Here is a 13,209-nt window from a genome sequence, read left to right on the forward strand (position 1 = left end):
TCCCGTGTTTGGTCAAACACCAGTCTGATATTGCTGTAAAGGTATTTTTTTTAGATGTGATTACCATTTACATCAATAGATTTTGAGTAAAGGAGATTACCCTCCATAGTGTGGGTGGGCCTCACCCAATCAGTTTAACAGCATAAGAGAAAACACCAAGGTCCCCTGAAGAAGAAGGAATTCTGCTTCCAGACTGCTTTTCGCTTCAAGAGTGTGACATCAACTTCTGCTGGTATTTCCAGACTGCTGGCCTGCCCTGTAGATTTTGGACTTGTGAGCCCCCCACAATCATGTAAGCCAATTCCTTAAAATAAATTTCTCTTTCTCTCTTTGTATCTTATTGGTTCTGTTTCTTTAGAGATTCCTGATTAATACAGTTGTTGGGTGGTGCCTAACAAGGACCAAAGACTGAGCAATGAAAATGGCCCTGGTGCATCAGGTCAAAATATCAAAAACAACCTATCTCACAAAAAATGGATCTTGTCTATACAGAGCAGAAAAACTGGGAGAAGTGCCGAGGAATTCAAGCGCATTCATACTCACTTTGTCATCCAGATCATCGTCGCTTTCATCCATCTCCTCCTGTCGAAGATTCCACTCATATTCTACATGAACATGTGGATTGAACTTTCCAGATTTAGCCTGGGAAAGCTGGAATGGCAAATGTATACCATTTTAATTTAAACACCAAAACACCCCAATATTGAACAAACACTAAGCAAATCCCACCTTATTCCTGCTTGAAATAAATCATCAGTAGCTGTACTGTAGGCAAGACTCTGAATAGACAAGTTGGATTGCTACATGACAGGCTTAAGAGGAACTGCAAAGAATTACAGGCACAGCCTTCTTTATTTTGATAACTTGGCTTCTCTCCAAAATTAAAAGCCTCTTAATACTATTAAAATGAGCCTCAAAATTGTAAATTCCTGGCTGGAAGGCAAAATCAAAGTCTATGAAGTCTAAGAGGTAGGCCCTTAAAGTCCCAGTCCCAGTCCTATCTGTGGTCTCCTTTTTTTATTCATAAAATGAGGGCAGGGATAACTGTCTCAAAAGATTCTTTAATTATTAAAAAATACAAGCGGCAGGCATGGAACCCTGCCGGCATTTAGCAGGAATTTAAGGGAATGTAACTTCTCTTTCCTATCTTGTCCTTTCCCGTGGTTAAGAGAATCATGCTAACGCACAGGCCCACAGTTAATAAGAACTAGTGGAGGTCAAAAAAGTGAGTGCATACAGAAGGATGGAGAGGGGCTAGGAGAACAGTGTTTTTAACATTTTGAAAACCATCACACTCTGAGCTTTACTTGTCCAATTTTTGGAAGTGACTTCCCAAATAATTATTTATTGTTAAGCTGCAGTGAAAGCCTAACGGTCTGGCAAATAAAAAGCATGACCTCAATTCACAAGCCTGTCTGTTAATAATACCTCTCAAATGCCTTTCAGCTTCTATCTCATAACTGCACTCAAAAGACATGTGAATGACAAATCTATCATTTTACCACTTTTTCAAACATAGCATAATGCTTGTCTGAATTTCTTTAACCAACATCCAAAAAACGAATCTGCTTCTTTTATCTCCAATTCCATTTTCTCAGAATGACATTTTAAGACAGTTGATGTCTAATAAATCTCCCAGTTCCATTTCTGCTTACCAGATCTTCACACTGCGTAGCTTTTAATCTCTTTGCTATGTCCAAGGCAGTTTCTCCAGCCTGGTTAACTAAAACAGGGGAAAAGTTAATTTGCATAATTATCTTAATTGCCTTAATATATCTTAAAAAGGCAAAGAATGATAATCAAATTACAATGTAACATACAAATCTCAGTTCTAGCCAAACAAATGGTCTTACTATGGTCACTAAGAGACACTTGGCCACAGTCTTACCGATATCCACAGTGGGCTTGCTCCTGAGAAGAAGCTTCAAACACTCAGGTTTATTGTACATACTACAGTAATGTAGGACTGTATTTCCCAGGGCTGTCTGCTTATCCAGGTTCCCACTGAAAAATTACAATATTATTAGAAAAAATGACTTACTCTGTAACTTTAAACTACTTATTTCTGTGCTAACAACTAAGTCAAATTTGAGACCTTACTATAAACAGGGAAAATTATGATGTTTCTAACATTATATCTAAATTTATAAGCAACATGATAATAACAGCCAGCATTTATTGAGAGCCTACTATGAGACAGACACTGTCTCTTAGCTTTTACATGCATTAGCTCATTTAATCTTCACAACCCCCCTAAGAGGTAGGTTTTTTTTTTTTTTTTTTTTGTCTTTTGTCTTTTTTCCGTGTCCGGCAACGGATCGCAACCCTCAGTGTTGCCCCCGTACCGGACCGGGGACCGGCAACGGGACCGCAACCCTCGGTGTTGCTCCCGCGCCTCGCTCAGCCAGTGAGCGGGAACCGGTCTGTATGTGGGATCCGAACCCTCGGGCGGGAGCGCCGCCGCGCTTCCCAAGCGGCGCACTTATCCAGTGCGCCACCGGGCCGGCCCGAGGTAGGTATTTTTAATAACCTTTGTTTTACAGATGAAAAAACTAAGGCACAATTTTAAGTATTTGCTTTCAAGATTATCAAGATAAAGATACTGAAGCAGGGATTTGAGCACAGGCAGTCTGGCTCTGGAGCCAAGCTCTTAACAACTATGCTGCACTGCCTCTAAGGAAGAGGCCTGGACATTTACACAAGCTGGCTTGTGTACACACACCATTCTCCCTTTGTGGGTTCAAATCTCCTCACTATTTTGAACATTCTCCTTTGGAAGAGCTCCAGTACCTCCTCGTAATCTCTTGCTTACAGAACTGCCCAAGAAAGAATCCAGCAAGTGCAAACCTCTTATGTTCAGTATTATACTATCAGTATGTTACGAATTTGAATTAGCTATTGATCCAGACACACATACTGCTGTCTTATATTGAACCTATGAGCAATGAAAACTCACAAATCTGGTTGACCTGTGATGTCAAGTCATCTTCTTTTAACCTCTCCTAATGCAGTAAATTTTTGGACACAGAGACAGGATTTTACATTTATTGAGGATAGAGGCTGGCAAACTATAGCCTATAGGCCATATCTAGCCTGCTGCCTGTTTTTGTAAATAAAGTTTTATTGAAACACAGCCACACTCACTTGTTTATGTATTGTCCATGACTGCTTTCACACAATAATGGCAGAGTTGAATAGCTGTGACAGAGACCTTATGGCCTGCAAAGCCTAAAATATTTATTATCTGGCTTGTTACAGAAAAAGGCTGCCAATTCCTGATCTAGATCACTGATAGAACTGGTTTGTGTTAACTGATAACGCATGCTCAGGAAACTCAACAGAGAAAACAAAAACGATACCAGTTTTGTACAAGGAAGTCAACCAAATGGAGAGATGTCTGGTCTGCAGTTCGGACTGCAACATGAAGGGCTGTTTCCCCAAGCTCCTAAAAAGAGGAGGATAAGTATAAATAGGGTGATCATATGCCATTTAACTAAAGCAGCTTCATTTCCATCAGTTGCCTCCAAGTAATTATTAAGAACATCCCTCTTCACTCTCAAATTCTCTTGATTTTAGACATGGTCCCCCAATTGTGTGAGTCTCATTATATGGTGTTAAAATAAATTTCGTCTTTTAAATTGATTTTCCACTTTACTTCTTTTCCTGTGACTTTAGTGAGGCCTTACCTGTCCAGATTCCAGCAGTGGTTCCATTAGCTCTACCCCCTCTGCATAGACTTGAATTAGTGCAAGTAAATCCCTGGATTTGATGGCTTCAAGCAATTCATTCAGTTTAGCTGATGAAGATGAACAGGTCTTTCTTGAAAACCTATGATCTACATACTTTGCAGTGATATATTCTTTCCGTACAGTCCTAAAACAGAACAAAATAAAATAAAGAATCTTTATTTTCCAAGGACTAAGAAAGGCTTTAGTTATTCTGACAAATGTTTCTCTTTGAGAATTATTTTAATTAAGATACCAATGAAACCTTGGTCCAGGTTTCAGACCAAGTTATTCCAATAGAAATAGAAAGAAGAAACTAATATACGAGGGTACTTCAAAAAGTTCATGGAAAGATTCGTATTATTTTTTAATTCTCTTTTTCCACGAACTTTTTGAAGGACCCTCATATTTATTAGTACATGCAAGTAATATAGTAACAAAATTAACAGGCATGTAGTTCATAGATTTCTTTTCTACCCTGACCAATAGAATAAGAAATCTGCTATCTACTACGTCAAACTCAGAAACATTTAAGTATGTAAAGAAAAATTATAAAAATTATAATTTAAAAATTATAGCTCGAATATGCTAAGCCCGCCCCACCTCCAGGGCACCTATGTTACTGTTCCAGATGCCTGGTCCACTCTCCCCGAGATTTGTCCTTCCCATGTCCTTTAGCTCTCCGCTCTAACTGTCCTATCTAAAATACCCTTCCCTTCTCCATACACTTCAACCCCTCATCCTGTTGTACTTTTTTCATAACACCTAAACTGTGAGAAATTATATTATTTACTTTATCCTTTGTGTTTTCCTCTCCTCAAGCAAAACTGCAAGCAGGACAGAAACTCTGTTTTGTTTGCTACTGTATCTTTAGCACTTAAAAGAGTGCCTGAAGCATAGAATTTACTTAGTAAGAATTTGTTGAATGAATATATAAGTGAGTGAACTGTTACAGAAGATTCATTTTATTCTTCTGGACAGCTGGCCAAAAACTAAACACTTATACAGTACTTTCTACATACCAAGTGCTGCTGCAAGCACTTTTTATTTCAGTCCCTTACTCCTCACCACAACCCTATGAGATGGATACATTTTTCAGATGAGGAAACCAAGACACAGACAGTTCAAGTTACTTGCCCAAGATCACATAGTTTAGAATCTGGCAGAGCTGGGATATGAACTCCAGCAGTCTGGCTCCAAAATCTAAGCCCTTAGCCACTGCATTAGAGATTCTGGAGAACCACAAACATTCTGCAGGTGAAAGCCTTACAGAGGCCAAATGACTATATGAGGCCACAGAGCTGACAGGGGGCAGTACCGATGCTACTTCCCAGGTGAGAAACAGGAAATAAAAATCCATGCTGTTATAAAATTCATCCTAAAGCAATGCCTTCAAGGTTCGGGTCATGCAAACATTTAAAAAATGTTGGTGTGGGCAAGAATGTACTGTGTATGTACTTGAGCACTTACTGTTATCTTGTTGGTAAAGTAATGTTAAATCTTACTTGTTAGTGGTAGTTTTATATAATTAAATCAACTTCTGAAAATCCTTATTTATCAGTGTAGTTTGTGCTCATTAGTGTTCAAAAGACATCAAAGCAGTTTCTGTGGTAGGACAATACTTAAACATCGTTGTCAAGCAAGACTGTCCCCAGATTAGATTAGGGTGTTAACCATGCCCCCACATCCCAAGCTTTTCTTCTGTGACACTTACCACAACTATGATTAAATAATAAACTTTAATTTCTTGGTTAATGTCTATCTTCCCTTCCAGTCTCTAGGTATCTTGAGGATAGGGTTTATATGCAGTTCGTTTGCTGTTTCCCCAGCATCTAACACAATATGAGGCATAAGTAAGGATGCAGAAAGCATCTGTTGAATGTAAGAAAAGACAACTGCCTAGAAGCCTTCTGGGAGACTTAATTTTGTGATTTCAGAGTGAAAAAAAAAACATGTTCACTGAATGTCATGCAGAAAGCATCTGTTGAATGTAAGAAAAGACAACTGCCTAGAGGCCTTCTGGGAGACTTAATTTTGTGATTTCAGAGTGAAAAAAAAAACATGTTCACTGAATGTGGCCCATAAAAATTTCAGTACTCTGCAAATTTGGTGCCTGAGTGAGAACCAAGAGGGGCTGGCAAAACATTTAGGCTGGAGTCTACTTCACAGCCTCCTCCTTCACAAAGCCTTCCCTGATCACTTAAGTTGGAATTAACCTCTTTCCTCTTACTCACCCACAGCACTTAAAAATTTTTAAACGTAATTTCAATTAAAAATTTTTTGAATAGATTAATAGATTCGCATGGCTCAAAAATGAAAATGATAACAAAAGTGTTTGTTGACAAGTCTCAAGCCAGCTCTTACCCTGAATAAGGTCTTTTATTCAATTCCTATGTATTTTCCAGTGTTTTTTCAAACAAACACGAGTTCAAATAAATATATATGCTTATGCATTTTTTACTATCGAAATCTGTTTGGTTTCTAAGTCCAGGTAGTGAGTAGTGAAGAGTTAAAAAGTGAGAGATTCATCAGCAAATTAGATAAAATTCAATTCCTGAGTTTGGACAGTCACTCTGGATAAAGAGGGATGTGTACTTTTCCCTACTCCCCATAACCCCTTCCTTTTCTCCAAAGGAAGTCTATTTTGTACAGTGCTCTGCATCTTGCTTTTAAAAATTTAACAACAACCCTGGAGATCATCTCAAATCAGAACATAGGAAGCTTCATTCTCTTTTATATCTGCATAGTGTTCCCTTGTGTGGCTATACCATAGCCTATTTAATCAGATGCCTACAGACAGACACCTGCTTTGTTCCTAATTTTTTTCTATTACAGTAGAGGAAAAAATTCCCAGAAGTGGGATTACTGAATCAAAGGGTAAATAAATTCATAATTTTGGTAAATATGGCTAATTTGTTTTTCATAGTGTATCATTTTGTACTCTCACTGGCAACATATGAGACAGAATGTCTGTTTCCCCATAGTCTTCCTGATTTGGTTGTAAAGCATTTGCATCATTTCCAGTCTGATAGGAATCTCCCACCGTCTTTGCATGTCTCTTATTTATCACAACATGTCAAGATTTAGAGATAACTGTCCTCATGAAGATCTATGCTCCACAGAGTGGGTGCTCGGCTGCAACTACCCAGGGAAAGGTAATGGTGAAAAGAACCTGTGTATCCCAGAAATGTATTTCAAAATATTTTTCTTTGCTCTGTTTTTCCCTGATAATGGGGTTCCCTCTGGGAAAAAAAAATACTGCACCTACTAAGAAGGTTTTTGGAAGGGCAGTAAAACAATTAAAAAATTCAGTATATTAGAAATACTTACATGTCACTTGAAGGGGTGGGTTTTGGTGAAGGGCTGGGTAAATTTGCTTCCATAATATCATTAAAACTATTGTTTCCTACATTCTTGGCCAGCTGTAACATAAATAAAACACAACAGAGCAAACTCTTACTCAAACTCTGAGTTAAAAGTTTCTTATTTGCTATTGAGACTTTTGAATATGTATTTTCCCTCATATGACTCAGAATACAAATCATCTGTCCATCTGTTCAAATATTTACTGAACATCTACTATGTGCCAGGCACCGAACCTTGAGCGCCAGAGATGAGAAAACCTGTTCCATTCCTACAGATGCTCATAGTCTAGTGGGACCACTGACAAGAAAATCAATGTCTACCAATATAACGTGATAAATGGTAGAACATAATAGGATCTGGCCCTGGACACATACAAATGATCTAAGATCAGACAGCACAGGCTCCATATGTGAGTCTAGGTTAAACTCTTAATGAGCAGCAATAGCTTTTCAACCATCATCGTGTCTCCTTTTTATATTGAATAAATATAGTCCTAGTGGACAGAAAAGAATGTAGGATTACTTTTATATTTGGGTACAGATTAAGAAGCTACAGGCAAGAGCAGAGGAAGATGCAGAAAGCATTTTGCTTCTGGGTTCAAGACCATTCCAAGAAAATATGCCATAAAAGGTCTTTAGTCATTCCTGTAATTTTGGGATCAATGCAAAGTTTGAGAAACATTCATGCACCAGGTCTTCAGGGGAAAAAAATCTAGCGTTTACTGCACAGAATGTATTCACGATTTGGATTTTCCTATTTCTGCTCACCAAACTGGACTTCATTAATACAAGTCAAGGAGACAGAGTGAAACCATTTCTGTACTAAAGAATGTGTTTCAGGTACTAGGTCTGATCCTTTTCTCTATAATCCTGAAGTGAATTAGGAAGCTCAGTATCAGCATAATTTCCTACTTCCTGAATGAAAAGGTTTATACAACACAAGACAGGTCATCATTGCTTAATGGATGTTAAGATGGCAAAGGCTCCTAGCTGGGTGACTAACTGCCTTGACTTTTTGATACTTTTCTCCAGACAAGGCTGGTAATAAGGTAGGCTTCTACCTGTGGTGAGCCCCAGGTTCACTCAGGTTACACTCAAGGGAGAGCATTCTGTCTGAGGAATCCTGTTTTCCTTAAAAAATTTCATTCTTAGTACAAAGACCCTCTCTCAGTGCACCAGGATTATAATTAAGCAAAACAGGGCTTATGACCACAAGGCCATATGGGGAATGCCAAGTGGGCCTTTCTTTTTTTTGATGTATCACAGGGACCAATTTAATGTGGACCTGATGAGGGCTACAAATTTGGGTGAATCATGATGGGAAGGGCAGAGGTTAAAGAAAAACAAGTTTAAGTTTTCACAACCCTTTTTCGTATTATAAAGCTTAGCACTGAAACCTCACATAAATTTTTCCCTTACTATCCAAAGAAGTTATGGGTTAAGGAGTAACCGTTTTTATGACAATAATTAACAAGCCACTCCCAATTCATGTGTATGTTTATAAACTTACAAACGGTAAAAATAAAATTGAGAAAAACTCTTTAGTTATTATTTTTAATAATGTAAGTCACTAGGGTAACGTAAACATATGAGTTTAACTGCTATTATAGCAAATCATATAAAAAACTAATTCCTAAAGAAAAATGCAGCTTTGAAGAAGCCTATCCCAAAGGAAAAGATCCAGTTTCAATGGGCTAATTATAGAAATGTATGATTCACCATTTCTTCAAACAGCAAATAGAAATAGTACACAAAAAGTTACATTTTAAATATTTATGAAAATTCATAAAATTCAGGAATTAGACTTTGCTCTCAGCAGAAACAAAGCAATATATTACAGTAAACTTAAAATTTTCTTCCAAAGTACAGATCACTACTTACCAAGAGTTCAGAAGTTCCTAATTTGTCTAGTTCCAAAGACTGAATACGAGAAATATGAACTCCCATTTCTCTATGGATGCCAGAACATTCTATACAGGTCAAAATACCCAAATTGGTTGAAAGCCAGGTGGGTTCTGTGGAAAGGATTTTGAAGACAATGAAACAAACAAGAGATCTAATTTTAGTGTGCCAACTACAGAGGAGGCTAAAACAATAGTAGTTAAGAATTATTATGAAAGAATGACTTAACTGGAAGAAATGGATGCTTGCAGTTTAGCCTTGAAGCTATTATAAAAGTTTCACTTCGATACTGAATTGAAGACAAAATTAAACACTTCACCCTTGTGAAAACCCAAGGATGGTTTTTCCTAAGAGATCCTATGCAACATCCTTAGGCCTGATGAGAGGTGTTCTCTCACTGCCACTATCATCTCTGACAGCGACGGACTGAAAGCCTATTAAGTACTGCTCACAAGAGACTGGATTCTGCAGCTATCGTTAACCTCCAAGTTACAACTAGCATTAACCCATCATTCTTGGTTATAGATTCTCCATAAGCACCTCTTTTTTGTTTTGGTTTTTGTGACTGGTAAGGGGATCGGAACCCTTTGCTTGGTGTCGTCTGTACCGTGCTCAGCTAGTGAGCGCACCAGCCATCCCTATATAGGATCCGAACCCGCAGCCTCGGCGCTCCCAGTGCCGCACTCTCCCGAGTGAGCCACGGGGTCAGCCCATAAGCACCTCTTTTTAATAAGACAGCTATAACTATTAAACACCAAGTGTTTCTTTCAGTGACCTAAGCCTTTTTTTCTACAACCTCCAAGGGCTCCAGAACAGTGGGAACAATTATTTCTATGTTACCAAAATCTTCAGAGTTCTCGCTGTGTCAAGCTCCTTTCTGACTGGTCAATACCTGAGTATTATGACTCCTCTGCCATTTCCTCACACTGTGTGAGTCACTATCACACATGTACATGAAAATGGTACAAAACCTGAGACGCCTCTCTGAGGTGTTTATGGCATCTTGCCTAGAAGTCCAGTTTCACAAGTAAAACAATAAGAAGGTACATCATGATGCTTAAGAACACTAGATTTACATTCCCGTTCTGACCCCTACTAGCTGTGTAATCCTGCATAAGTCACTCAACATCTCTGAGTCCCAGTTTCCTCATCTGTAAAAAGAGGATAATATTAATACCCTGTTCACAGAGCTTCTGTGAGGATTCAATGAGATAATATTAACAAAACACCTAGCACAATCCTGAGTACAGTGGAAGCACTCAACAAATGTTAGCTATTGTCAACACCTAGGTGATACATGAGGGTACTTCAAAAAGTTTGTGGAAAAATGGAATTAAAAGATAATATGATTCTTTTCACGAACCTTCTGATGACCATTTGTAGTGCTATTTGAAAACAGAAGTTTGAGTCTACAGCCATACCATCCTGAAAGCACCCAATTTGGTCTGATCTTGGAAGTCAAGCAGGGTAGGGCATCGTTAGTACTTGGATGGGAGACTGCCTGGGAATACTGGGTGTTACAGGCTTTAAAAAATATGAAAACAGAAGTTTGGGAGAAGGTAACTTTGATGTGGTTAGTGGTTAAGGAGGGCTTCATTAGCAGGAAAGAAGGAAAGTTATGTACCACATGTCAGTAGATTTCATTTACACCATTTCAATAAGTCCTCATAACATATCCCATTTTTAGGATGAAGAAACTGCAGTTCATAACAGTGAAGGGACTTGGCATTAGATCACTCAGGCTGCAAGTGGCAGACTTGTGATTCAAAACATGGGCTCCATGTCCCCTGCTCTCTCCATAATGTCCATCTGCTTATTTAACTGGGCCTTACAGGAAAGGATACATTTTGATAGGCGACCACTTAAGAAAACAGATGGGAGCTTTCCAGGTAGAGAACACAGTGTAGGTAAGAGCAGCTCAGTGGTGGGAATATACATTTTGGGAATATGTGTTGGTGTGTGTAGGGAAAATATAGGAAAAAAATCATCAGCACCACTCAGGTGTTCAAAATTTTGCTGAGCATTTGATGTAAATATGCACGTGTACCCAGGTGTTCCTTGGCTGTTGTCTAATGTAATTGCATACGTGCACCCAGGTGTCCTGGGTTAAGTGTAAAGGACGAGCCACTCCGATCCATAGTGCCCTCCGCCCCTAGGATGCCCTCAGGGAGCTGCTACAGCTGCTGGAGGCTGTTGCTGCCAGTGCCCCCAGGATGCCCTGAGAGGCCACTGCCGCTGCTGTAAGCTGCTGCTGCTGCGGACTGAACTCGTGTTGTCTGCCAATGGCTCCCAGGATCTTTCCCAATTACCTAGCTTATGGACCTGCATGTGAGGGGTCTAGTGAGCCAGCCTGGCATGTGAAGGGTTTGGTGACCCGGCCAGGCATGTAAGGGGTCTGTGACCCAGTCTATACAATGGGTTTGAAGGGTCTGAGCCCTAGCCCTGACAATACAAATGGAAACTTAGTATAACTAAAATAATGAAACATTTTGGCTTTAGTTATGAATTGCTTTAATAACACAATTGGCTATGATGGCAGGAGTCTGACAATGGCCCTAACCCGACAGTGTGTATCTACAAGTGTCCAAAGGAGATAAAGCTTTTAAATCACTAGTTCATTTTATAGCCTACAGGAAGAGAAAGAATGTTTAACAAGACAATTCAAATATATGGGGGCAAATACCTGATGAGCCACAATCGCAGCAGACGTCATTCCCAGGGAGCCGCTGGACATCCTCAATAATGGCTTTTGTCAGATCTTCCAAACTGTTCTCGCCTGCGCTCTGCTCTCCACGGAATGCCATGGTTAGGGCCTCTTCTTTGCTATTTGTCAATACTGATATCCATCTGTTGTCAAAAATACAAGAGAAAGGAGGCCTTTTTAAGAATATGGCCATTGTTTTCTCCCTCCACTGCAAAAAACCTACTTTTCATTAAGAACTTCCAAAAGAGATCCCCCCCCTCCTCCCAAAACAGCAATAAAGTAAAGAAAAATGAAATTATACTTTAAGGAAAGAGAGTTAAAAAATGAAAAGCAACACACGGGAGAAAATAAGAGATAAGAGAAGTAAAAATCAATGTGAGTGAGGATTTGTGTGAATACACAGGTGCTTCCATTTCCATGTGAATGGAACAAAGGGAATATCAGAATAAACAGGGCTTAGCGAGGGACCAACCCAATCAATGCAAGGATGAGAAATGGTGAGAAATAGACAGGAAGCGTTTAGCAAGAGGCATCTGTTCTTCGGAAGGCCGCGTCAGTGGGGACACTTAAAAGTGAAAATGAAGGGATATTTCATTGGTAGCCATAAAAATTCATGCTTATGAAAAAGGCACATTAACATGAAAACATTGATGACATTTATAGTATAAAATGAAAAATGCAAGCTATTTAGTTATATATATAGTATAACCACCATATGTACCAGACAAAATAGCCCTTTGCTATCAATCTATGCATTAAAAAACATCACAGCGGGGTTGATTAAAAAACATAAAGCATGAAATAATCACAAAGTGGAATAGTTAAGCAGGCATTAAAATTTGTTTTTCAATAACTTTTGGTTGACACTGAAGAAATGCTCACAATATAACGTTTTGTGAAATAAATAGGAAAAAACATGTTATGTGATATAACCCCACATTTAAATGTATGTGTGATGGGTTGCAGTCAAAATGCAGGTACACAACACACTGTTTATTCAGCATTTCCAAGGGTAAAAAGACCCTCCCAGCCCTCTCTGCCTGCGATATTGGGCCCCATCCCTAAGATATCTCATTACATATGTGTAAACATTCCAAATTCCGAAAAAAATCCCCAAGTCCGAAATGCTTCTGGTCCCAAGCATTTCGGTTAAAAGGATATTTAGCCTGTACTGGTTGTCTCTGGGTGATTTTCTGTAGGAAAAAATTGATAGAACTGCTGATTGCTGTCCATTCCTTTCTATAATTTTCCAAATCTGTAATAAGCTTGTATTACTTTCACAAATTAGATTTTAAAAAGCCAAATTTCAACCCAAATGTCCATCATCGGATGAGTGGATACGGAAAATGTGGTATATCTACACAATGGAATACTACACAGCTATAAAAACGAATGAAATACTGCCATTCGCAACAACATGGATGGACCTTGAGAGAATAATATTGAGTGAAACGAGTCAGGCAGAGAAAAAGAAATTCCACATGTTCTCACTCATTGGTGGGAGCTAAAAAAA

General features: G+C 38.8%; 1 protein-coding gene across 1 annotated transcript in view; it reads right to left on the reverse strand.

The window, feature by feature from the left end:
* The window catches only part of ASAP1 (ArfGAP with SH3 domain, ankyrin repeat and PH domain 1), a 105,973-nt gene that overhangs the window by 53,496 nt on the left and 39,268 nt on the right, over window positions 1-13,209 (reverse strand). The window contains exons 8-15 of the mRNA XM_008587499.1: window positions 11,676-11,839; window positions 8,972-9,105; window positions 7,056-7,147; window positions 3,687-3,873; window positions 3,360-3,445; window positions 1,889-2,004; window positions 1,656-1,723; window positions 544-651 (exon numbers count right to left, since the gene is read on the reverse strand). Of these exons, the coding sequence (XP_008585721.1) occupies window positions 544-651; window positions 1,656-1,723; window positions 1,889-2,004; window positions 3,360-3,445; window positions 3,687-3,873; window positions 7,056-7,147; window positions 8,972-9,105; window positions 11,676-11,839 (955 nt within the window). The remainder of the gene's footprint in view (window positions 1-543; window positions 652-1,655; window positions 1,724-1,888; window positions 2,005-3,359; window positions 3,446-3,686; window positions 3,874-7,055; window positions 7,148-8,971; window positions 9,106-11,675; window positions 11,840-13,209) is intronic.

This window comes from Galeopterus variegatus, unplaced genomic scaffold (genome assembly GCF_000696425.1).
Source record: "Galeopterus variegatus unplaced genomic scaffold, G_variegatus-3.0.2 Scaffold4406, whole genome shotgun sequence".
NCBI classification, from domain to species: Eukaryota; Metazoa; Chordata; class Mammalia; order Dermoptera; family Cynocephalidae; genus Galeopterus; species Galeopterus variegatus.